Here is a 26,120-nt window from a genome sequence, read left to right on the forward strand (position 1 = left end):
CTGTCATTTCTTAAACGCGTTCTGACGATGTCCCCACGGCTGCAATCGCCCAGCTGGCGGCCGGAAGATGAAGAACATTCTGACGTGCAGCTGGGGGCTCGGGAAGTAAGGTGGTCTTAATAGTACATGTCCTTATCCCACCAGCCTATAGAGGTAGAAAACAGTGAGCTAGAAACGGAGGGGAGTCTGCTGCACTAGACAAGAGTCCGCCAAATCACACTACTACTTACTTCCAGGGTAGAGTCTGATGGCAAGTTTCCGCACCTCATCATACGCCCAGATCAGAACAGCGTGTGGTACAGCCACGAACCAGTACTGAGACCTGGCAGGGGGCAGAGGGAGGGAGGTGAGACCCACGCACCCAGAGGGGGGCCGCCCCACGAGCGGCCGAGCTTCTCGCTCACTTCCCTGCCTCACTGGAGAGAACGACTCCACTGCATCACACAGCGTAAAACCACACTGGACTGTGACCACTAGAAACAGCGCCTGCCTGGGAAGTGGTCTGCCGGACGAGGGTGGAGAGGGGATGGTGAGGAATGGAAAACCCACCTCCTCTTCCGAAAAAAACTAGCATGTCAAAGACTCAGACTGATATACAACCGGCTCCACTTTACCTCTTTTCAAAGACTTGAGGGGAAAGAGTCTCTGGAACCCTAGTGATTATTTAGGCCGTGACAGCAGATCGGGGCTCACTCCTCCCTCCCGGACACGGGCCTGTCACTGCTGCGGCCTCTCCTGTTGCGGAGCACAGGCTCCGGACGCGCAGGCTCAGTGGCCATGGCTCACGGGCCCAGTCGCTCTGTGGCACGTGGGATCTTCCCGGACCGGGGCACGAACCCGTGTCCCCTGCACTGGCAGGTGGACTCCCAACCACTGCGCCACCAGGGAAGCCCTCTCCCCACTGTTGAAGGGAACCTCACCGGAGCATCGTGAAGTTCAGGGCCACGATACTCCCGAGGCCGTAGGAGAGGATTAGCGCGATGATAACCTGCGAGGCAATCCCCACCCAGATGACTTTATTTCTGTAAGACACAAAAGCGAACAGATTCTGAACTCCCAGGCTCAGCCCCGCACACCCAGCACAGTCAACGCCTCATCATCCCAGCAGCAAAGGCCCAGGCTGAACCATGAGGGTGGATGCCGGCAGTACCTGAAGAGACCCTGCTGGAAGATGGAATTCCTCCGGGTTTTCCTGATGATCAGATCTGCTATTTGCTGGATCATGATGCCAACGAAGAATGCTGTGTAGCCTGTCCATTCTAGGTATTTCCTCTGGTAGCTCGTCTGTCAATGGCCAGAGAAAGAGAAGACCATGAGGGCCCAGATGGAAACTTCAGGGAGGCATCGGCGCACTTCTGTAAGCCTCTGCTCTCTCTCCCCCTCACCCAGACTGAGGGACGAGCACCTCCTCGTGTTTGGAAAGAAACCTTTCTTCCCTTTAACCTGGTGAGTAGGAAAAGATGCTGACTTAATGGATTTGGCCCAACCGTGGCAATGTTGGCTGGTTACTCTTACACACCTATCGCAAAGCTAATGTGAAAAGGTGAGCTCTAGGCACCTAACTCGAGAGATGAGATGAGCCCCGACAGAGGCAAGCTGCTGTGACCAAGGGGCCCACAAGCCCTGTTAACCGAGAAAGCTGTCACGTGCTCTGTCCCCTTACGGCCCTCCCGGGAGGACACTGCTGGAGGCCACGCCCTTACCCATTCTTTTTTTTTTTGTTTTGCGGCACGCGGGCCTCTCACTGCTGTGGCCTCTCCTGTTGTGGAGCACAGGCTCCGGACCTGCAGGCCCAGCGGCCATGGCTCACGGGCCCAGCCGCTCTGCGGCATGTGGGATCTTCCCGGACGGGGGCACGAACCCGTGAACCCTGCATCGGCAGGCGGACTCTCAACCACTGCGCCACCAGGGAAGTCCCTTACCCATTGCTGTCCGTAGCTGTCTTCCAAGTCGTTCACGTAGCCCTTTTCCCACTCCACCCGGAGGTTAAGGAGAGTGCTGGGTCGAAAACCTTCCTGTGCGTACACGGTGAAATACACTAGAAAAGCTCCCAGGGCCTGCATGAGGCCTGAAAGAACAGAAGAGGTTCTGTAATGACTTCAGAAGTGCCCCGACCTCATTCTCCTCTGGGCTCCTCCTCACGTCCCAACCCCGCCCCACAAGGCGAAAAGAATTCTCTGGGAGGCCCCTGCTCGCACCAATGTGCAGGTAGGAGTACACGGCAAGTGGCTTGTTCACCAGTCTGTCCTTCTTCTTGTGGCGAGGCTTCCTGTTCATAATGTCACTTTCAGCTTTCTCATAAGCCAGGGCGACGGAGGGAATCTAGAGGGAGAGAGACCCCGTGAGGCCCGGCCCTGAAACACTATGACAGAAGGGAACAGCGGCAGCACAGCCAGGGCCCGGGGCGTGGCAGTGGGGTTAGGGAACTGGTCTCTCCAGGGTGCAGGCCACTGGGTGCGTCGTCGTCTGTAGAGAATTTAAGAATCAGTCAGCCTCTGATCATCGCCTTGTGCCTCCAGCTCTAAACAACGCTGGTTATGAAGCACTTGCCTCTCCTTGTGTCCTCTCCCGCCTCGCCCCGCCGCTGACCAGTGGTTCTCGCACAGGTCCTCCCCGCTGGAGGGCAGAGAACCTGCATTTCTTTTTTTTTTTTTTTTTTTTTTTTGCGGTACGCAGGCCTCTCACTGTTGTGGCCTCTCCCGTTGCGGAGCACAGGCTCCGGACGCGCAGGCTCAGCGGCCATGACTCACGAGCCCAGCCGCTCCGCGGCATGTGGGATCTTCCCGGACCGGGGCACGAACCCATGTCTCCTGCATTGGCAGACGGACTCTCAACCACTGTGCCACCAGGGAAGCCCCAGAGAATCTGCATTTCTAACCAGTTCCCCGGTGATGCCTGGAAGAACCACTAGAGTGGAGAAAATGAGCCAACTTCAACGGCCTGGAAAGTGATCTGACTGCAGGCTCTGGGGCCTCAGCTCCCCACTAAGGTAAAGATACCCCCAGCCCCCTGCAGCGTGGAGGGTGCCCTGCAGTTGTCCCATGAGACCAGGGGGGAGGCGGCAACTTGCAGGGCTATGAGTTCTGCTCGCTGTCTGTCACCTGTGTAAGCCAGAGCCACGGGAATAACTGCCACGAAGCTTTCTTAAAGGGATTCGTCCGAGAAGGGGAGAGGGTTTAGGTGACGTTACTGTAGGTCAGTGTGCAGCTTTACAGAGTGTTAATCATGGCTACTTCTCACTGTGTTTGGTGAGGGGCTTCCAGGTCACAGATTCTTTTCCTTAACAAGGGGCGGCTGTGGGTTATCACTTCAGCCACGGGGCCCCCAGCAGGACAGGGACCACTGTGGTGACATCTGCATCTTCTCAAAAGAAAAGGGAGGCATGTGAGCTGAAACTGACCCATGTCATGCTTTTAAGGAATGGTGAAGAACTTATGTCTTGAAAAGTTCTTATATGGAGTGCAGTGGTTTTAATTTTCAAACATTTGACAGATCTCTCTAGTCCTTTGCTTTGAAGTGTGGTTGGCAGACCAGCAGACTCGGCATCACTTAAGAGCTTGTCAGAAATGCAGAACTTCAGGCCCCATCACGTCGAGGTTTGAGAAGCATTGATTTAGTGCATCTCTTGCTCTTGAAGGTAATGACTCTGAAGTTTCCATCACCTGGGGAAGTTATCAGACGCTGTTGTTCCCTTTAGGGCTACTTACGATGTCTGTGCCCAGGTCGATGAACAAGATAGTAATGGTGCCAATGGGCAGGGGAAGCCCAGCAATGATGTAGATCAGAAATGGGCAGAGCTCAGCGATGTTCTTGGTCAGGGTGTATGCGATAGTCTTCTTTAGGTTGTCAAAGATCAGGCGACCTAGGCAAAGACGTTACGTTTCTCCTTATAGGACTCGCTTCTGATTTCGCAGGTGGCCCCAGCCCTCGCTAAGACCCCTTGAGGCCCCACTCACCTTCCTCCACCCCTGTGACGATGGACGCGAAGTTGTCATCCAGCAAGACCATGTCGGCTGCACTTTTGGCTGCATCAGAACCCGTTATCCCCATGGCGATCCCGATGTCTGCCTTCTTTAGAGCCGGGGAGTCGTTAACTCCGTCCCCTGTCACAGCGACAATAGCATCCTGTGGGGACACCAAGAGGAGGTGAGTGAGCAGCCTGGGCAGGGCCCACCCACTCCCTTTGTCTTGAGGCTGCGAGGTCAGCCAGAGCCAAAATGAAGGCCCGCTTTGGGTTTGGGGGGAAAGCTTAAGACAGGAAATCCCAGAAGCAAGAGCAACAAGCTCCAAACAAGATGTGTGTGAATAAATAAAACCAATGTGAATCCAAATTGGAAAGGAAGAAGTGAAACTGTCACTGTTTGCTGATGACCTGAGACTAAGCAAAGAAAATCCTAGACTCCACCAGAAAACTATTAGAACTAATAGATACAAAATTAGTAAATAGAAATCTGTTGCATTTCTATACACTAACAACGAGCTCTCAGGAGAAATGAAGAAAACAATCCCACTCACAATCGCATCAAAAAGAATGAAATACCTAGGAATAAATTTAACTAAGGAGGTAAAAGACCTGTACTCAGAAAACTATAAGATACTGATGAAAGATACTGAAGATGACACAAACAGATAAAAAGATGAACTGTGTTCCTGGATTGGAATAATATTGTTAAAATGACCATACTACCCAAGGCAATCTACAGACTCAATGCCATCTCTATCAAAATATCAATGGCATTTTTCACAGAAGTAGAATAAGTAATTATAAAATTTGTATGGAACCACAAAAGACCCCAAATAGGCAAAACAATCTTGAGAAAAAACACCAAAGCTGGAGGTTTCACACTGCCTGATTTCAAACTATACCACAAAGCTACAGTAATCAAAACAGTATGGTACTGGCACAAAAAACAGACACATGGTTCAATGGAACAGAACAGAAAGCCCAGAAACAAACCCACACTAATGTGGGCAATTAATCTACAACAAATGAGGCAAGAATATACAATGGAGGAAAGACAGCCTCTTTACTATATGATGTTGGGAAAACTGGACAGCTACATGCAGAGTGAAACTGGACCACTTTCTCACACCATATACAAAAATAAACTCAAAATGGATTAAAGACTTAAATGTAAATATAAGATATGAAACTGTACAACTCCTAGAAGGATACATAGGCAGCACACTTTTGACATCAGTCTTAGCAATATTTTTTTGGATCTCTCTTCTCAGGTAGGGGAAACAAGAGCAAAAGTGAACAAGTGGGACTATATCAAACCAGAAAGCTTTTGCACAGCAAAGGCAATTATCGGCAAAACAAAAAGGCAACCTACTGAATGGGAGAAGATATTTGCAAATGATATATCCAACAAGGGGTTAATATACAAACTATACAAAGAGCTCATACAACCTGACATTAAAAAAGTAAAAAATCCAATTAAAAACTGGGCAGAGAACCTGAATAGACGTTTCTCCAAAGAAGATATACAGGTGGCCAACAGGCACATGAAAAGATGCTCCATACCACTAACCATAAGGAAAATGCAAATCAAAGCCACAATGATGTACCATCTCACACCTGTGAGAATGGCTATTATCAAAATGACAACCAGGGACTTCCCTGGCAGTCCAGTGGTTAAGACTTCGCCTTCCAATGCACGGGGTGCGGGTTCGATCCCTGGTTTGGGAAGTAAGATCCCACGTGTCTCGTGGCCAAAAAACCAAAACATAAAACAGAAGCAATATTGTAACAAATTCAATAAAGACTTAAAAAAAAAAAGACAACCAATAGCAAGTGCTGGCGAGGATATGGAAGAAAGGGAACCCTTGTGCACTGTTGATGGGACTGTAAATTGGTGCAGACACTGTGGAAATCAGTATGGAAGTTCCTCAGAAATTTAAAGATAGAACTACCAGTGGATCCAGCAATTCCACTTCTGGGTATTTTTCTGAAGAAAACAAAAGCACCAATTAGATAAGATACATGCACCCCGATGTTCACTGCAGTATTATTTACAATAGTCAAGATATGGAAGGAACCCAAATGCCCATGAATAGGTGAATGGATAAAGAGGATGTGGTGTGTAAATATGTTACTCAGCCATTAAAAAAAGGAACGAAATCTTGTCAGTTGCAACAACGTGGATGGACCTAGAGGGTGTTATGCTCAGTGACATAAGTCAGAGAAAGACAGATAGCGTATGATTTTACTTATATGTGGAATCTACAAAACAAATGAACAAACATGACAAAACAGAAACAGTCATAGATACAGAGAACAGGTGGTTGCCAGAGGGGACGGTGGGGGTGTTGAGTGAAACAAGCATGGGGGATGAAGACACACTTTCAGTTACAAAATAAATGAGTCGCAGGGGTGAAATGTACAGCATGGAGACACAGTCAATATGTAATATCTTTGTAAGGTGACAGGTGGTAATTGAATTAATTGTTGTGATCATTTTGAATTGTAAAGAAATATCAAATCATTATGTTGCACACCAGGAACTAACAGTGTTGTAGCTCAATTATATGTAAAAACAAACAAACAAACAAACACATAAAAAAAGAGATCAGATTTGTGGTTACCAGAGGTGGGGGGGTGCGGGGAGGTGGAATTGGAGGAAGGGGGTCAAAGGTACCAACTCCCAGTTACAAGGAGTGCTGGGGATGTAACATTACAACATTACAGAAAAGCTGTTGAGAATTCACCCTGAGTCCCCATCACAGGAAAAAATTTGATTTTCTTTTTCTTTAATTTTGTATCTGTATGAGACAGCTGTTCATTAAACTTACTGTGATAATCATTTCATGACATATGCAAGTCAGATCACTATGCTGCAGACCTTAAACGTATACAGTGCTGTGTGTCAATTATATCTCGACACAACTGGAAGGAAAAAACCCAGTGTGTGTGCAGGCGACAGTGGGTACCCTGTCTTATGGCTTTGCCCTTTCTGTTCTGCGTCCACTCACATCCCCCATAGCTCCAAACTTCCCCGTTGCAAGGCCCTGGGGAGCCTGCAGCAAGGCCCCAAAGTGAGCAGAGGGCCAGCCCCGACGGGTGGAGATGTGGGGTGGTGAGGATGGGGGCCCAGCGCTCAGCGCTGCATGTCCCCGCAGGATGGTGACAGACCTGGAAGGTTCCCCCGGCGCTGCATCCACTCACCTGCCTCTGACAGCCCTCCACAATGATCAGCTTCTGCTGGGGGGACGTCCGGGCAAAGACGATCTCCGAGTGGTTGGCCAAGAGCTCGTCCAGCTGCGCCGGGCTCATGTCCTTCAGCTCCGTGCCGGTCACCACAGCGGCCTTAGCGTCCCTAGAAGGGCAGCAGGAACGGGCTGAGGCCCAAGGTTGAAACACTGTTCTGGGCGGGAGGTGGGCTGAACCTCTTTGATCTTACCTGGAACCCAAAGTCCTGACATCTAGTCCTCTGGTGGGATAACCGGGCGTGTGAGTACTGGGGATACTTTGGTCTCATTTCAAGACAGTGAACTAAGGCTGACAAATAAGGCATTTCCTTGCGTCAGTCAACAGTAGGAAAAAGCCAGTTAGCCATTTCCTTCCAGGAATGTGTGAGAGGTGGTACTTCCTGGGGCAATGCTTTACTCAACAAGTAAAAGGAGGGTAAAAAAACCTGCCTGTTTGTACGTTTTGGGTCCTAGAATCCAGCGTACGCCTGAACACATGGGTAACAATTCTTTAGTGTTGTTTATTTCCTATTTATAGTGTCTGCTATGCCATGAGCTATGCAGGGAGAAAAGTTTATTGAGGTCTTCTTTGAGGAAAGCTTTTATCTGCTGACTATAAAAGTGAGGTTCTAGAAACTACTGAGCGTGCAGATCTGACTGTGCTGTCCCCTGTGAACACTCTCCCGAGGCTTCCACTGTGCTTTGAGCAGACCCCGGAATCCCTGCTCGGTCTGCAGGGCTGGGTGCAGCCCGTGCCGTCTGTCCCCTCTGACTCTTGCCCGCAGCCCACTGGGCTTCTCAGTTCTGAGCCCCCGGACTCTCCATGCAAAGGCCTCACACGTCCTGCTACGTCGACTTCCCTTCCCTTGGCGAACACTCCACATTTCAGCCTTCTAATCTCAGCTTAAACATCCTTAAGTACAAAACACTGCATGCCTTTTTCATTCTTAAAAGTTCTGAGCTTTTTTTCTTTTTTTTTAGGTCTGTTCTTTCCTATCGGTGCTAAATATTGGAATTCTAGCACTTGACTCAAACTACAGGACTTCCTATATTCTGGTAAGAAAATGTATATATATGGGGCTCCCCTGGTGGCACAGTGGTTAAGAATCTGCCTGCCAGTGCAGGGGACATGGGTTCGAGCCCTGGTCCGGGAAGATCCCACATGCCGCGGAGCAACTAAGCCTGTGTGCCACAACTACTGAGCCTCTGTGCCACAACTACCAAGCCTGCGCTCTAGAGCCCGCGAGCCACAACTACTGAAGCCCGCACCCCTAGAGCCCGTGACCCGCAACGAGAAGCCACCGCAATGAGAAGCCCACGCACCGCAACAGAGTAGCCCCTGCTTGCCACAACTAGAGAAAGCCCATGCACAGCAACGAAGACCGAATGCGGCCAAAAATAAATAAATAAAAAAGTAAACAGGGGCTTCCCTGGTGGCGCAGTGGTTGAGAGTCCGCCTGCCGATGCAGGGGACATGGGTTCGTGCCCTGGTCCGGGAAGATCCCACATGCTGCGGAGCAGCTGGGCCCGTGAGCCATGGCCGCTGAGCCTGCGCGTCTGGAGCCTGTGCTCCACAACGGGAGAGGCCATAACAGTGAGAGGCCCGCGTACCGCAAAAAAAAAAAAAAAAAAAAAAATCAAAACAGATAAACAAAAGCTCCAAACCTGTCTTCATAGATGAATGCTATTGACACAAAGGAGCAGTGGAAGACCCTTAGACTTCAGATATTGCTGCTATGCCCATAGGCTGTTCAACTGTTTGGTTGTCTTAACTGGCAATTTGTTGCCCTGGTAGTAAGTCACTACCTGACAGCTCTGTGTTCCTGAAAGGCATAAATGCTTGGGTAAACTAGAAGAGGTTCTTTGGTTTTTCCCTTTTTTCCCCACATGCGTGAAAGTATAATAAAGCCAATGACACTAATTTTCAAACTAAGACTTTGGAGCCTTTGACTCACTTAAATGATCAACAGTCCAGGCTCCCACTGCCAGCTCCTTTGTCCCTGTGTGCCCTTCACTGAACTTACCACATCACAATTAATTTATTTTTCTTCCCCTCTGGCTCAATGGAAAGCTCCCCAAGTGTGGGGAGAGTGTCTGGTCTGTTTCTGCTATAGCTCTAGTGTCTGGCACAGAGCCTGGTACACACTAGGCACTCAACAATTATTTGTTGAAAGAATACAGAATAAATGGACAGATGACTGGACTAAAGGATGAACATGATTTAAAGAATCAGGAGACACAAGAAAAAGTCTTTCCTTACAAAGCTTCCATTCTATTTACTACCAAGTAAAAAGTAAAGAGAAGTATGTTTCCATAGCTACACATTATGAAGCCAATGGAATAAACACGCAAGATGCAGACTAGGAGGGCACGTGGAACGCAAAGTGTTTTCAATATTCTTGATTATACAACTGCATCAGTGGCTGGTAATTTCCTGTAAAGTCTTTGCTTCAGTTTCTTCACGCTAAGTTAGGCACTGAAGCTTTCAGATCTACTTCATTGGGTTGAAATTTCACACAAGACATGCATACAGGTAACCCTCATGGTATCAGTACCATGCCTGGCACATGTCCGGTGCTCAATGAAATTCTGAGGAAGGAATGGATACATACACTATAGAGTAAAGCAGCCTCGCATAACCCCGAGAGGACGTCTGCCAGGAAGGGGCTCTTTAGAGGCAACAGGGCCCCGTGGCTAAGAACCTGAGTTCTGCTGGGTGGGTTCCGAGCTCACCGCTTGTTAACCTGCTCCACAGCAACGTTGAGGCGTTTTGCAATGTCTTCCACTGTCTCATTGTTGGCGGAAATGATACCTACACTCTTGGCAATAGCTTTGGCTGTGATTGGATGATCGCCTGTAACCATGATGATCTAGAACATAAACAATGAGAAGGGCATGTGGACGGTGAGGGACTCAGGTACCCAAGCAGGGACAACTCAGTATCGTCTGCTCCACCATGGCCCCATACAGCACGGCTGGGGATGACTATGGTTTGCCCTAATGAGCCGTCCTTGATCTTTAGGTCAAAGAAACAGCTGTCTTTGAAGGGCACACTGATCCCACTAGATCTACCCTTTCTCCTAAGCTTCTTACATTTCCTCCTCTGACATCCAGCCTTTCCTTTGGACATAACTTTATCTGTGAAAGGGCTGACAGGATGTCTCCTTGGGCAGCTTCATGATGCTCCACAGCCTTGGAATTTACACGGTAATGGAATTAATATTTTGGCTTTTATATCATGAGGGAAATGGAGTATGGAAGCTAGACCTCGAGATTAAGTAATAAAACCTATTACTGTCTATCACAGTATAGGGCAAGATGTGACCACCTCATGGCACAGGGACACAGCTTTCTGCTCGCTGCAGTTACTCTTGTGGTTTATTCCACACAGACGCAATCACTTTGCTTTTATGGGACAGTTACTGAAATCTTAGTACAGTGAAAGTGGAGACTAAAAAAAGGGGAATTAATGACATTTAGTTGAAGAGACCTAAATACTGACTCTCCCATGACAAATGTTCCTAGAAAGGGATCCAACATCGATGGAGGACTTGTTAATTCAGGAATGTGTAAGTCCCACCTTGATCCCTGCACTCCGGCACTTGGTGACCGCATCAGGGACGGTGGACCGAGGCGGGTCGATCATCGATAAGAGGCCCACAAAACAGAAGTTGGAAGTAGGAAAGTTCATTGTGTCTACATCAAATGAATAGGAGGCTGGAAACTCGTCTGCTGGCAGGTAGAGATGACAGAAACCTGAAATGGGTATAAATTTGGGAGTCAATGAAACTAGGATAAGAAATGACACAAGAAAGAAGGAACAAAAAAGAAAAATGAATGAAAGAAAGAAGGAACATTTTCATACACTCTCAGTCCTTTGTATTTTACCAATACTTTAGAGTTGTTGTTGTTTTTTTTTTTTTTCGGTATGTGGGCCTCTCACTGTTGTGGCCTCTCCCGTTGCGGAGCACAGGCTCTGGACGTGCAGGCTCAGTGGCCATGGCTCACGGGCCCAGCCGCTCCGCGGCATGTGGGATCTTCCCGGACCGGGGCACAAACCCGTGTCCCCTGCATCGGCAGGTGGACTCTCAACCACTGTGCCACCAGGGAAGCCCTAGAGTTTAACCAGAACTGTTTAATTCCTTCAGTTCCATAACACATGTTGTTTTTAGGAAAGACATGTTTCATCCCAAAATAATTTACTCTGTGCCCATTAGGTTCTCTGTTATGTTCTGGAAACAGAAAGCCCAGAAGTGGAGAGCCTTTACTTCTCAAGAGGTTGCAGTTTAGTGGGGGACAGACACAAAGAGATGCAGAGCCTGGAGTGTGGTGAGCATCACAGAGCAGGGCTACGCTCTGCCACCTGAGAACACGAAAGACTTCGCCAAGGAGGTCATGTGAGCTCACTCTTGAGCAAGGAGCCGGATGTCTTCCGGGGAAAGAAGGGAGGACGGGCGGTGGGAAGGCCCTTTTCGGCAGAGAAAACAGCACGTGCTCCTGCACAAACCAGGGAAGGAACTGGGGCATCAGGGGAAGGGCATGATGCTCAGCCTTTAATCACGTGTGAGGGAAAGGTCATACGTTAGGGTCCTAGAGCAACTCAGACGGGCAGCAATCCTGCCTTGAAAGACTACTTGGTGCTGTGGGGCACGCTTCAAGCATTATCAACTCATTTATGTATTTTATTTGCTTTACAGACTTAAATGTCCTTTAGAAACACACATTCCACAGATTCCATCTCTACTGGCAAGAGCTTTCACCATGTTTAATGAGCCTTATCGTCAGTATGAACTTCTGCTACCTTGAACCCATCCATCACCCTGTAGTTCAGAGCTGCTGTTTCATCGGCCCCCGATTCTCCCAGCAGAACATGTCCTGTGATACCCCTTACGTTGCCACTGACAAGCTTCTGCCACGGTGGCTGTGCTTCTAAGGTTCCTTCCACCTCTAACGCCCCCTTCTCTCAGTTACTGGCTGTACGTTTTCCCTAACTGCTCAATGGGAAACTTCAACATTTTTTTTTTTTTTTTTTCGGTACACGGGCCTCTCACTGTTGTGGCCTCTCCCGTTGCGGAGCACAGGCTCCGGACGCGCAGGCTCAGCGGCCATGGCTCACAGGCCCAGCCGCTCCGTGGCATGTGGGATCTTCCCGGACTGGGGCACGAACCCGTGTCCCCAGCTTTGGCAGGCAGACTCTCAACCACTGCGCCAGCAGGGAAGCCCCTCAACATTTTTTTAAACTTACTTTTCCCCTCCAATTAGCTGCTAAGTCTTACCAATTCTGCCTCCACAAAGTCTCTGTATGTGACCTTCACGTTCCCATTGTCTGGGATCAAATCCCTTTTCGCCTGAGTGAGGGCAGCACCTCCTGCTGAGACCCACTCCGCTCCTGTCCCCGCCAAGAAGGGTGCTGCAAGCCGACCTCCGCACGACCCTTCTAGCCCTGTTTCCCAGGACCGTGGTACCTCGTCCACCTGCAGCCGCGACAAGGCGCGTGCCACTCCGTCCGCTCCCACCACCGTGCTCTGGCCCACGAGGCTCCCTCTGTGTGAGCGCGCTCCCCACCTCCCTTCAAGCTCCCTCACTCAAGGTCCAGAATGAAATGCAACCCATCCCACAGTAACTTCCCAGATTTCCCCGATCTGGACGGGACCGCCCCGCACACTACCCATCACACAGTGTCTCTTGTACATTGACCATTTCTCCTTTATGACTCAAGTGGACGCCAGAGCTACTCCACTACATCACAGGCCTGTGTCCTCGTGTGCCGGAGGCCGGCAGAGAGCCGCGGGCCTCACGAGCGGGATCAGGGTTCTGCTCACCCAGCACGCGCTCCCCCAGGCCGCCCAGCTCCATGTACGCCGTGTGGAAGGCCTTGGCCGTGCTCCCGTCCAGAGGCTGCTCCTGGCCGTTGACCATGATGGTGCTGCACTTCTCCAGGACCCGCTCGGGGGCCCCTTTCATCACCACGAGGAAACGCTTGTCACTGGGGTCGTCTGTCTCGTGTATGGAGAGCTGCGGGGGAAAGGGGTCGAGCATGTTCAGTGTGGCATCGGGCAATGACACCGTCTTTACTACTAAGGGCCTGAACTGGACAGATCTGTAAATCAGCAACACGACAAGATTAAAAACACCCCTTTCTCTGTTGGCTACTGGTCCTTGATATATAAAGAAGCAGTGCTCTCTGCAGGCGCATTCTGTCCTTTCTACTTTGTGCCCAAGCAATATGCAGAGAGCTAGACTCCGTCCCAGCCCAGGGGGACACCCTGAATTTGAATCAGGGTGTCTCACAGAGGGAAACTCAGCCTGTCTCTCAAACAGAAACTGGATGCTTTAGGGAGGCCAGGTGCGCTGTCATCCTGTGAAACCTTCTGCGTTGAACACCATCTCCTGGGGCGACCGTGGGGTCAGAGGGCTGGGCGCCGCCTTGTCTTACCTCCTGCCTCGACTGCCCTCCCTGCAGACCCGAGCCGTCCTGCACTCAGTCAGGCACGTGGGCAGCGTCACTGCCTGGATGTGACAGAGGACGCGAGGGCTGTGAGGACGGGCTCTCATGCACAGGCCTCCGGGGGGACAGCTAAGTAACAAGAATCACAACTTCAGGGCTTCCCTGGTGGCGCAGTGGTTGAGAGTCCGCCTGCCGATGCAGGGGACACGGGTTCGTGCCCCGGTCCGGGAAGATCCCACATGCCGTGGAGCGGCTGGGCCCGTGAGCCACGGCCGCTGAGCCTGCGCGTCCGGAGCCTGTGCTCCGCAACGGGAGAGGCCACAACAGTGAGAGGCCCGCGTAACGCAAAAAAAAAAAAAAAAAAAAAAGAAAGAAAAAAAAAAAAAAGAATCACAACTTCACCATCATTACCCTTTGACCTCACAATTCTACTTCTAGATGCACCCTAATAAGATAATCGGGAAAACTGTGAAAAAATTTATAGACAATAATAAAGTGGCTAAGTCTAGACCCTATTTTACACCAGGTACCCTTCTAAGCCCTGGAAAGAATTTTAGGAAGCTGGAGTGTTTGGGAGAGAATGAGTAGGTTACAAAGAAAAATTCTATCATTTGGGGTCTACCAGTTGATTCTAAACTAGTCGTTTATAGACTTGTGGATATCAGAGATGAGTACAAAAAAAAAACAAAACCATAGAGGGCAAACGTAAGGTTGCAGCTTTTTTCACGTGGCCAAGTACTGACATTAAAAAAACCAACTAACCAACCAAACCCAAAACCTCCATCTACTGTCACTATCATTTTCTGAAAGGTGGGGCATTTTAACATTTAAAGTAAGAATAATAAATACTTTTATTGTGTACACTGTTCTGAGTGCCCAGAAATTAAATGGACTCATTTAATTCTCAAAACTACCCTCAAAACTATGGCCATGGGTACCATTATTACTGTCTTTTACAAGGGAGGAATCTGAGGTGCAGAGACTTCAGTGACCGCTAGCAGGAGGCAGAGGTGGGACCTGAATTCTGGCCAGCAGGCCCCAGAGTCCCTACTCTAACCATGCAGGACATAAAGGATAATCTTCTAAATTCAATACCTTCATCTCTATATAAAATTTTATAAAATATTGTCCTAATTTTCCAATTGCCATAAACTATGGAAAATATTTGAATGGACCAGTCTCCGTTTGGGGAACTGCTATTCTAAGACTGTCCACTTTGTTTCCTTGGGTTGAACAATGCCCCAGAGACCCTCCAAGGTCATGACACCCAACCACCTTGCTTAGTGCCGAGTGTTGCTCGTGTGTGGATATAAAATGACACTAATAGCTTCCCAGAGGCTCTGTGGCCTCTTCTGAAGGACCCTCTCCTTTCTAGACCAATGCTGGGGAGCCCACTTCTCCCTCAACATTCTGTACACGAGGCCTCACAGGACCCGCTTTTCCTCACATCTCACACTACGAGGAAGCCTTCCCTGGAGGAGACGGAGCCCCAGGGGGACTCTGAGTCTCGTTCATGGTTGGAAGGCCATCCTGCCTAGTCCTAGGAGCATGGTCCCCTGGGTCTGCCTGAGCCCTGGCTCTGGCCCCTGCTGGCTATGTCCTGTTTCCTCCTTCTCTACTGCCTAAAAAAACTGTTGTGAGAAGTGTGGAAATTAGCACATGATAGCTATGGTTACAATTATTATTTTAGAATTGCTACTCATTCTATTTTCACTATGTTTTTGAACAGAAATCTGATTTCCTCTACATTTTACGTCATACATTTTATTAGTTGTCTGTTTTGGTAACCATGATTTTTTACTGTTCAATCATCCACAAAGATCTTTGCTCCACAGTTATTTTCCAGTCCTTAATTCCTTCCAAAGAAAATGTGTGGGTGGGTGGGATTTCCTGGTGGCACAGTGGTTAACAATCCACCTGCCAATGCAGGGGACACGGGTTCGAGCCCTGATCCGGGAAGATCCCACACGCTGTAGAGCAACTAAGCCCGTGCGCCACAACTACTGAGCCTGCGCTCCAGAGCCCGGGAGCCACAACTACTGACCCCGCGTGCCTAGAGCCCGAGCTCCACAACAAGAGAAGCCACTGCAATGAGAAGCCCAAGCACCACAACGAAGAGTAGCCCCCGCTCGCCGCAACTAGAGAAAGCCCGCGCACAGCAACGAAGACCCAACACAGCCAAATATAAATAATTAATTAAGAAAAAAAAAGAAAATGTGTGGGTTATCAACAGAAACTTGCACACAAACATGGTTATCCTATTTATATAAATTACTGTTATGCAAAGACCACGTCACGATGCCCCACTCTCAGCTTTGGAGTCTACAGGGACTCCCACCTCTGCCAGCACCTTGGGCTAGAAACTGTTCATTGTCCTAACATGACTGCTGGGCACCCCTGGCATGAGGGGTGACAACTAGGCAAGGATCGCCGTTCTCTTCCTAAGCCACAGGGGAGAGGAGATCCCTATGCACCGCCTGCGGGGCAGAACGGGAAAGCAGTGTGGCTGGTGCTCACTGGTCTTCACGAAGGGCAAGCCTTACCAACATGGACTGAACTGAACTGCCCAGACTCTGTGTTGTGGTAGAAAAAGCATAGACTCAGGAGTCAGAGGTGTGAAAACTGCTTGTGCCACTTAGATGCTTGTGTGACTCTGTCACCTCAGCGCTTTCTAAGGCTTGTTTCCTCACCCTTCAGTTGGGGTTACTTGGTCCTACCTCACAGGCTTATCATGAGGATTAAATGAGACAAAGCACGTAAAGTGCGCGACACAGACGCGGGGCAGCGCTGCTTCTCCCCACGCCCCACCCTTCTCTCGTCCTTTGGGATGTGGCCGCGGCCCCTCCTTGGCCAAAGTTACCCAGTGCGGGTGCTGGTGCGTCTGTGTGCATGTGAGTGTGCACGTCACACAGACAGATCATGCGTGGGGAGGGCAGGACCTTCACCATTCTTTTTCTATACTTACTGCAGGGAAACCTGTTCTGGGTGTACCAGACATCCAGGCCCTGCATCTCTGAGGACTATTTTTGAAGTCAAGTGTCACTCAAAATACATATTAACCAAAGGATACTTACACAGGTGGAAATGCTGTTCTAGTGATGATAAAGATTCAGTTGTGACGAAAAACTAACCTGAAATTTGTTGGTCGAGTTAAAAGGTATTTCGGCTACTTTGCGGTTTCTTTTTCTAATTTCCATCACGTTACCCAAAATGACCTCTGAGAATTTCAAAAGAGCAGTTTCTGAGGCATCTCCAACCACAATTTTCTGCAAATCAAGAGATAAATAGTCGCAGCACATAATCTGGTTCTTCTCTGATCATTTGCAACGAACCAACACGTTACCTAAGCTTACTATCTACTGGAGAAACAACTACCGCACAACTGGTGACCGACTTAGGACTGTTAACTGCAGGGCGCCACCTGCTGGCATTAGGGGAGTTCAGAAAAGTGAGAGCCCTGAGAGCAGGAAGTTTTCATGAAAATAGCAGTGAGGAACTAGATCTTGAAAGACAGGTGGGGGGAGTTCCCTGGCGGTCCAGTGGTTAGGACTCGGCGCTTTCACTGCCAGGGCCCGGGTTCAATCCCTGGTCAGGGAACTAAGATCCCGCAAGCCGCAAAAGAAAAAAAAAAAAGAGAAAGAAAGACAGGTGGGTTACCTACAGAGAGAGGAGCAGAAGAAAGCCTTCTGGAAACCAGAAAGCCTTGAAGGAAGGCACGTGGTGGGGAAACTCTATCATGAGTGCTGAAGCACAGGTGGACACGGCGGATGTGGCAGATGTAAAGAACCCCAAAAGGCAAAAGCACTGAGACCCACACTCGAGAAGCAGAAAATAGAGAAGCATGGAAAGTTTCTGAGCAAAGTCAGATGAAGTAGTCCATGTAACTAATGAAGTATTTAAGGAAAATTAGTGGCATGCAAGAAAGACGGGGGAGGGATAAACCAGAATCATGGAGGCCAATTAAGAGGTTGGTACACTTGTTCCAATGCAAGGTATTAGTGATAACAGAAACGTAAAGTTGGATGTTCTGAAACAAGAGTAACAGGCCTTGTTGACTCACTAGATATTTGGGAAGGAGTCAGTTAAAGATGACTTTCAAAAGGATGACAAGTAAAATGGTTACAGCATAGAAAAATAGAAAATTGGGGATAAGATATTAATTTGGAACAAGTTTGGGTACAGGTGGAAGTTGACAAGTATAATATGTTGAGTGTCTAGCATGCAAAACCTCCAAGTGGAAACACACACAGCTAGCTGGAGATGCATGGAATTTGGGTGAGAAATTAGAACTGGAGATAAGGACTTGAAAGATACAGAGAAGTGATTGGCCAAAAGGAGAATTAATGAGCTGGCTGATAAAGAAAAGCAAACAAAAACTATAAGTAAGAGTCAATGAAGGAAACAGATGGCAAACAGAAAAGCCAGGAGGACACAGATTCAGTGACTCCGGAGAGGGAGAGGGAGGAAAGCAGGGGAGGAGAGAGAGAGGTTTCGTATGTTGCAATTAGAGAAGCGCTCCAGGCAGCCCAGAGGAAGCCGCTCTAAGACCCCTCCTGCTATTTCTAGCCGATTACATTTTAAACATCAGTGAATGGCATTTATGTAATAAGTAACCTTTGATTATATCTTCTTAGCTGATAAAGAAGTTAGGAAAGTAACTTAAAGGCACATTCATTTTCTGGAAAGAGACAGAATTTTCTAAAGGCCCAACTGAATATTCTGAGCACTTTTAGATTTCTCGAAGCTAGTTACAGCGAAAAAACTTTTCTACAGGTCTTGTGATTAGACTTGCTCTTACAGTATAAACCCTACCCAGCTGGAGAGATTAAGTCAAACACCAGATCAGAACAGAGAAAGTGACTTGGCTCTGGCTGCAACTGAGACCGTGAGCAGGGCCTTCACCTTCATGATGGGGACGCTCTCCTGTCCTGGTCTGAACTCAGCGCGGTTACACAGCGTTATGATCTTTGACAGGGAGGCCCAGGTTGCAGAGCTTTGATCAAAGACTTGATCTGGAAGGAAGAAGAGTGGATGCCAAGGGAGCTGGGCTCGCACCCACGAACAGCACTGTTCACCCCAAGGCCGCAGACCAGCCCCTCTGCTGAGCCTGCAGCGCAGGGCCAGGCTGGATGCGCCCGAAGACTCACTCGAATGGTCTTCGCTAGTGTCCGCCACGAAGACCTGGTTGTCGAACCACAGATGGGCCACGGTCATCCTGTTCTGGGTCAGGGTCCCCGTCTTGTCTGAGCAGATGATGGAGGTGGAACCAAGGGTCTCCACGGCCTCTAGGCTCTTCACCAGGCAGTTCTTCTTGGCCATTCGTTTTGCTGTCAGTGACAGAGCCACCTAGACGGAGGAGAGAGGGAGAAGCTTGGAGAAAAACCACCCTTTTGAACTCGGGTTCAATAATGTAGAAACAGGTAGAGCTGGACTAGTGTCAGGTATGGTTATAGATGCAGTAAAGTGGCATCAGCCCCAGTGACTGAGAAAGCATATAAAGCCCTACACATGGATATGCCACAGTCCTTTCTTCTATTAAATGTGGAACACTCTTTTGTCCCTTTGCTCCTTGAGGAAAATGATCCTAAGGCACCCACAGGTCCCAGAGCCAGGCAAGTCACGTGTAATTACAAAGGGGACCTTGACTGTCATTCACAAGCAAGAACGCGAAAGACAGACTTCGACAGCTATTTGCCAAAGGGCTTGTCCCAAAGGGCTACCTTGTTGCTTTGGGGAATCAAGAAGCATTTGTGTCACTTTAAGAGCTCCATATTTAAACATTCTTCCCTCTCTCTGAACCCTGCAGATCTCAAAGGGTTCTGTTTGCCTCCAATTCTGTCAAATTACTCTCTGCTGGAGTCAGAGGAGACCTGGAATCAAAAACTTCTGTCTTTGCTCAGGATGGCGCCAGGCCACCTTCACACAGGACTGAAGATACGAAGCCCTCTTCCCCGCCTGTGGGGCCCGCACCGCAGAGAAGGGCCTTGTTCAAGGGTGAGCTAAGCAGGGAGAACCAAAGCTGAACCTGGACATAAGCACAGGAAAGGGCTGAACAATTCTGCAGAAACACACAGAAGGCATTTGTGTGTGTCCGTGGGAGTCTGAGAGGGAAGAGAAGCGAGGTAAAAAGTGTGCTCAAGTCCCTCAGCTGTAGAAACTGCCAAAGGAGTTTGTTTGTTAGTTGGTTGGTTTGTTTTCCTTTTAAGGACAGTGGAAATGTGGGGGAAGGTATCCGGCTTCTAGAAAATCTGCAAATGGTGGTTCAAGACTGTCTTATCTAGATCTTAAGGGATCTGCAGACAGATCTCCTGAAAATGAAAATATAAGTTTCCAAGGACAATGCATTCAGATATTAACAAATCGCAATTCTTTTTGTCCCTCTAAGAAACAGTCTGTTCAGAATGTACCACAGCTGCCCCTGACGCAGCAGACTCAGCCGTGGCGGGTGCTCACCCAGCACAGCAGAATGGCATGTTAGCAGGGTCAGGGTGCGACCACTAGTAGAGCGGACTCACAGTGACAGTGGCCAGGAGACCCTCAGGCACATTGGCCACAATGATGCCAATGAGGAAGATGATGGAGTCCAGGACATGATACTTCATGGACACCGCGATGATGAAGAAAAGGACGCCGATGGAGACCGCCACGCCTGCCACGATGTGAACAAAGTGCTCGATCTCGATGCCAATGGGCGTCTTCGAGTTCTGGACTCCCGAGGCCAGTGAGGCGATCTGCCCAATGACGGTGCGGTCACCCGTGTTGATGACCATGCCGGTCGCTGTGCCTACAGGTGAAGCAGACATTTTATTCCAGGGGTCCTCAGCTAGGAGCGACCACGGCCTCACAGACCTCTCTTTGGTGGCTTGCGTGGCCAGTCAGCACATGACATTACTAAGGCCAAACACCAGCTCTCTAGGTTCTTCAATTCCACGTTTTCTCTTGGAGAAGCTTTGCAGCAAGTGATGGTAAAGAGAGGAAAACAAAGCCTGCAGACGGAGAAGTGCTATGAGCTGAACATGCGGTCCTGCAAGCAGCTGGACTTACCTTCCAGACAGGTTGTGGAGAAGAAGCTGATATTCTTTGTCTCCAGGGGGTTGTCATGGGTAAACTCACAGGAGCGGGGCTGGGGCTCAGACTCCCCAGTGAGGGATGAGTTGTCTACCTAGAAGTTTTGAAACAAGTTCAGGGTCAGGCACCTTGTCCCTTCCCCAGTTACGCCGAGACCTGGAAAGGCCACAGCAAGCCAGCTGGTCACGAGCACGACCCTTGGGGTGCCTGTGCCGCTCACCTTACAGCCCTGAGCAGACAGCAACCTGACGTCCGCGGGGATCTGGTCTCCCCCTTTAATCTCCACTATATCCCCCACCACCAGCTGGTCTGCAGGAACTGTCTTCTTCTCTGAATCTCGAATGACAAGAGCTTGCTGCGAAAGAACACCAGGACCCTGGCCTCAGATTCCCTCCTGGAGCGATGCTGGCCCTCCTGCCCCCTCCCCAAACCTCAGGAAGGGAGGCGCCAGGGCCCGCAGCTGTCAGAACAGCAGAAAGTGAGACAAAGACTTTTACTTGGGGCCTGAAGACCCTAAGAACTATTTTTTCTTGAGTAGGAGCTCAGGGAGATATTCTTCGACCCCGACAATTCCACCATGGGAGGGTACAGCAAAGCAACAGCCCTGAGCCTGGCGGGAAGGGAGCCCATTAAGGATGAACGATCCTGCTGGGAGGTCCAGGAAGACTGCTGAAGGTTGAGCCAAAGGGTTTAACAATCTTGCTCAGGTCGGGAAGACTTTAATGGCGCGAGAGAAGGGTCTCCACTTCCTAGCACAGAAGATCCCAGCCAGAGTCGCCTCTGTCCAGCAGCTCTGCAGACCAGCGAGGGTGCGGTTTTCCTGCCGTGCTGACAGCAGTGCACGGTCTCCCTAGAGGACCCCTCCTGGGTTCCTGTGGGCAGAGGGATGGGGGGGCCTCCCATAACGAGAGCACTTTGGGGCAACATGCGGGGAGGCTCAGAAATGGGAGCAAAGAGGGTGAGGCTGAAAGAATCCCAGGTCGGGCTTCCCTGGTGGCGCAGTGGTTGAGAGTCCGCCTGCAGATGCAGGGGATGCAGGTTCGTGCCCCAGTCCGGGAGGATCCCACATGCCGCGGAGCGGCTGGGCCCGTGAGCCATGGCCGCTGAGCCTGTGCGTCCGGAGCCCGTGCTCCGCAACGGGAGAGGCCACAGCAGTGAGAGGCCCGCGTACCGCAAAAAAAAAAAAAAAAAAAAAGAATCCCAGGTCGGCCTCCTTGGTTCCTGCTCAGAACCACCTGAACTGCTTTTGTCTAAACAGTTCACCAGCGCTGAGGAGCAGCCACAGGAGATGCTGTGCAACGACTCCTGTTCCTGTCGCACTTTGCTCTCGACTAAGCACTTTTCTCCATCTTATCTCGCTGATCATCTCAAAACCCTGGGAAGAAACAGGGGCTCCACAGAGATTAGGTCACTTTGCAGGCAGCAGGGAGGGGGCCCAGGCCTCCAAGCTCCTCCGCTCCCCCAGCCTGATGCTCGCTTATCTCAAGTCTCGCAGACACCACAGTGGGTGCCACACCCACCTGTGGAATCATCTGGCGGAAGCTGGCCATGATGTTGGTGCTTTTCACCTCTTGGTAATAGGCAAAGACCCCGGTTAAAACAACCACCACGGCAAGCACGGAGCCCAGGTACACCTGGGTGAGGAGGACAGGCATCAATCAGAAAAACAAGCATCAGGAATGAGTCAGATCCTAGCGCCAGGGTGCTCCATGGCCAGTGAGAGAGATGGCAGTAGTGTCCTGGTGTAATTTCAGGCCACACAATTTACCCACTTGAAGTATATAATTAAGTGATCATTAATAAGGTACACAGTTGTGCAACAATCACCACAATCCATCATCCCAGTAAGTCCCCTTGAGCCCACTGGCCATCATTCCCCACTCCAGCCCAGCCCTGGCAGCCACTGACTGATCTGCTTTCTGAATCCAGGGCGGGTCTGCTCTGAACATTTCACAACAATGGAATCGTGCGGTATGCGGCCTTTCGCATCTGGCTTCCTTCTCTCGGCATCATGGCGGCAGAAACAGTTTTTGTGTTTCAGCCCTCCGTTATCAGCAGGCACAGAAGCTCTCCACAGTAAAGGGAGAGAATTAGCTTTGAGGAGAGAAAGCCCAAAAACACTTCACGTGGATATCGATTTTTTTTTTCCACGTAGGAACTTTTGTGTTTCTCTCTCCCTCTTAAAAATTCATGCTCATACTGCCTCTGAGACACCAGAAAGTCAGACATAATTTCTGTTTCACACTTGGGAAAATGACTGATTTTCTCAAACTCATGTGGTGACTGATCAGTGCTGGACCCCTGACCCCAGCCCAATGCTCTACCCTTGCGTCATGGTGCTGACCCCTCCCGCCCCCCCACCCTGTTACCAGCAAACCCAGGAGGAGCCCCAGGGCCTTACATTGTCCAGGGAAGAGGACTTATCGTTGGAGTACTGAATCCCATACGCAATCCAGCACAGGATGGCTCCTATCCACAGGAGGATGGAGAAGCCCCCCACCATCTGCTTGAGGAACTTGATAATCTCCGGGGTTTCCTTGGGGGGGGTGAGGGTGTTGGGCCCATCCCGAGCCAGGAGCTCAGCAGCCCGGGTGCTAGAGAGACCCTGAGAAAGCAGAGCCAAAATAAACAGAAATCAGACGTTTCTCCCCCCTTGGGTTGGATGTCACATTTCTGCAGAGGGTGGGTAGGGGTTACTATGTCCCAACTCAATCACTGCACCACCCAGGGAGCCTCGCCTGTCAGACTCCGCCATTCCCTCAGCCTGCCCTTTGGCCTCTCACATGCCGCCTCGGGGAGCAGCGTGGCTGCTGAGCGCTTTCCTACACATCTGCCTCCCCCGCCCACTGCGAACTCCTGAAACCCAGGCATCGCCTGCTCCTCACACCGCAGGTATTCTTGTTGACTTGAACAGGTGCACCCAAATCTCCTGATGTTAAGACACCAAAACTTTTGAGATTTGAGATTCGAATTCACAGAAGAAAGCCCTACTTCTGCGGTGGGAGATTTTATGAGGCACATGGTGTGCCCTGCAGCCTTGTCCCTTTCCGGAGGAGGCCTTGATAAGACCCTAATACGTCCTGGGCACAGGGTTTAAAAGCAACCCCTGACCATGACAACGAGGAAGCATCCAAACCTTCCTGGGGTCACCACAGCTTCGCTGCGGTCACAGTCAAAGAACTGTCTGTGACCAAGCACACAGCTCAACAGAGGGCTCGGCCAGGGCTGTGGTTCAGACGGCCCAGCTCCTGAGGGGAACCAGCCCTGTCTCACATGGTGGGCATGTGGGTGGCTGGCATTCTCAAAGCTGCAGCTTTAGGTCACTCATTCTTTTCTACAAACGCTGAGCACAGTCCCGGGATTCTCTCCCCTTGTTCTCTGATGACTTACCGTAATGATGTTTGTACCATATTTTGTTTCCAGTTCCTCATTGCTGAGTTTGTGGTCATCCTGAAGCCCATGAAAAGAAGAACAGAGTGAATTAGATAATTACAAGACTCAAACCCTAAGCCTTGACAAGCCCATGAAAGCTGGGAGTACCACTGAGGAAGGCAGAGGGGCCAGGGAGTGTGGGATGAAAAGAAGGAACCTTTGTCCCAGGGGCTACTGCAGTGAGAGAAGAGAACCTCACTGCAGGAGAGGTCACTGGCCAGGGGATTTTCTGGCCACCCCTGAATAGTTCAGACTTAACTTGCCATTTACCACAAAGTAGCTGTCCTTAGTTTTTCTGAGCAAAGCAATGCATTTCACCTCAGTCTGGTCTCCGGCACATGCAAATCCTAGCACACCTGTTGTCCAGGCACCAGTGATCTGGATACTTAACTCAGACCTGAACTGTGGGATCCACGGAGGGCTATGAGCAGTGCCAAGCCATTTCATGTCCCGACAGCTGTTACCCATGCAGCCCTCACTGGGCAGGCGGTCTGGTAGAGAGAAGCATGCCTTTCCTTATTCCAGTACTTGAGACTCAGTTCACTGTCAGGGAAGCCCTCAGACTAAAAACCTGCCAAATAAATACCGGCCGAGGACGGAGGGGCCCACACTTGCTAATTTTGCCACAGAATCATTAGGCTAAAGCAGAGTTTCTCAGCCTTGGCATTATTGACATTTTGGGCCAGTAACTCCGTTGTGGAGGCTTCTAGCCACCAGCGTCCTCCCTTAAGAAGTGATAACCATAAATGTCTCCAGACATTGCTGAATGTTCCCTGGGGAGCAAAGTCCCCCTCTCCTCTCCCTTTGAGAATCTCTGGGCTAAAGAACTAGAAGCCTCTTCTTGTGGCAGAAAACCCAGGGGCTAAGTCTTCCTCACCCCACCTAGAAAACCCAGCATTCAGGATTCTAAAACTCTGATTGTCTGAAACAAAAATTTATACTGTGACTGGTACCAGAACGTATCTCTTTTCTCAAGTATATGCAAAAAAAGATTCATGTAACAAAAGAGACTTTTTGTTCTCTCCTCAGCCAGATCTGCCTTTGCTCATTCGTTCACTGTACCAGTATCAACTGAATATGACATTGCTGGCGAGTCAGGGGACCAAGACACAGTTCTGTGCACAGTACACAAAGTCCTGGGCAGAGAAAAGTTAAAGGATGATTAGAGCTGTTGGTTTCATGGATGGACCTCAGACTTTAAGGGGCTCTACTACACTTATCGTCTCCTGCTAGCCCAGCTCTGGGGATGAGAGCAGGGCAGGGTGCGGGAGTGAACTCTGCTGGGACACGCAGCACCAGGTGGCTCAGGCTTGAGTCACTACCCGCCTCTGTCTTCAGAAGCCAGGGATGCTATCGTTCTCATCAAGGTTCTAACTTGCTGGAGGGGTCGGGATGCAAGGGCACCCAAGTACGCAGTCAAAAATTATAGGATTCTGGTGAGAAGGCTGTGAAAAAAGAGGGAAAGAAAGATGTATCTGAGCAAGGAAGCAAGGGAACACTTTGGCCAATACTATGGAAATTATTTTTGTGTATTATACATCTTCACAGAATGCTCCAATCTCAAGGGAGGTTCTCATTGTAATTTACAGGCATATGATACAATGGATATATATTCATGTTATAATTAGCAATTTCAAGTAAGACGAGTTATGTCTTCACCCCTAACTGCTAGAGATACGTAGGAAATAAGAGTGACTCTCTCAGTCTTTCTCCTGCTTTCCCTGTAACCCTCTTAACAACGCTAAGAGGTAGGTACCGTTTTTAATTCCAATTTTTCAAAACAGGGAACTGAATTTCAGTCAAACTGGGATTTCAATTCAGGTCAGTCCCGTTCCAGGGCTGTGGTCTTAAGTGTCATCAGAAGATACATGGACAAATGCCTAGTGGTGTGTGCTGTTTAATGAGCTCTCCAGGAAAAATAAATAAAGAGCTCTGATTTGTAGCATTTACTGATTTCTCACCCCAGTCACACTTCACGCTA

At 49.6% G+C, this 26,120-nt stretch overlaps 1 protein-coding gene across 1 annotated transcript in view; it reads right to left on the reverse strand.

The window, feature by feature from the left end:
• Positions 1-116: 116 nt before the first annotated feature.
• ATP12A (ATPase H+/K+ transporting non-gastric alpha2 subunit) overlaps positions 117-26,120 on the reverse strand; it is a gene marked incomplete at both ends in the record, with an annotated part of 40,282 nt that continues 14,278 nt past the window's right edge. Inside the window, 21 exons of the mRNA XM_079721646.1 lie at positions 117-145; positions 231-322; positions 921-1,022; positions 1,151-1,284; positions 1,923-2,068; positions 2,199-2,322; positions 3,708-3,862; positions 3,957-4,125; positions 7,169-7,319; positions 9,925-10,061; positions 10,772-10,947; positions 13,014-13,206; positions 16,771-16,905; positions 18,542-18,651; positions 18,787-18,985; positions 20,155-20,423; positions 20,684-20,801; positions 20,928-21,062; positions 22,228-22,341; positions 23,109-23,312; positions 24,098-24,157. Of these exons, the coding sequence (XP_079577772.1) occupies positions 117-145; positions 231-322; positions 921-1,022; positions 1,151-1,284; positions 1,923-2,068; positions 2,199-2,322; positions 3,708-3,862; positions 3,957-4,125; positions 7,169-7,319; positions 9,925-10,061; positions 10,772-10,947; positions 13,014-13,206; positions 16,771-16,905; positions 18,542-18,651; positions 18,787-18,985; positions 20,155-20,423; positions 20,684-20,801; positions 20,928-21,062; positions 22,228-22,341; positions 23,109-23,312; positions 24,098-24,157 (2,952 nt within the window). The remainder of the gene's footprint in view (positions 146-230; positions 323-920; positions 1,023-1,150; positions 1,285-1,922; positions 2,069-2,198; positions 2,323-3,707; positions 3,863-3,956; positions 4,126-7,168; positions 7,320-9,924; positions 10,062-10,771; positions 10,948-13,013; positions 13,207-16,770; positions 16,906-18,541; positions 18,652-18,786; positions 18,986-20,154; positions 20,424-20,683; positions 20,802-20,927; positions 21,063-22,227; positions 22,342-23,108; positions 23,313-24,097; positions 24,158-26,120) is intronic.

This window comes from Hyperoodon ampullatus (genome assembly GCF_949752795.1).
Source record: "Hyperoodon ampullatus genome assembly, chromosome: 16".
NCBI classification, from domain to species: domain Eukaryota; kingdom Metazoa; phylum Chordata; class Mammalia; order Artiodactyla; family Ziphiidae; genus Hyperoodon; species Hyperoodon ampullatus.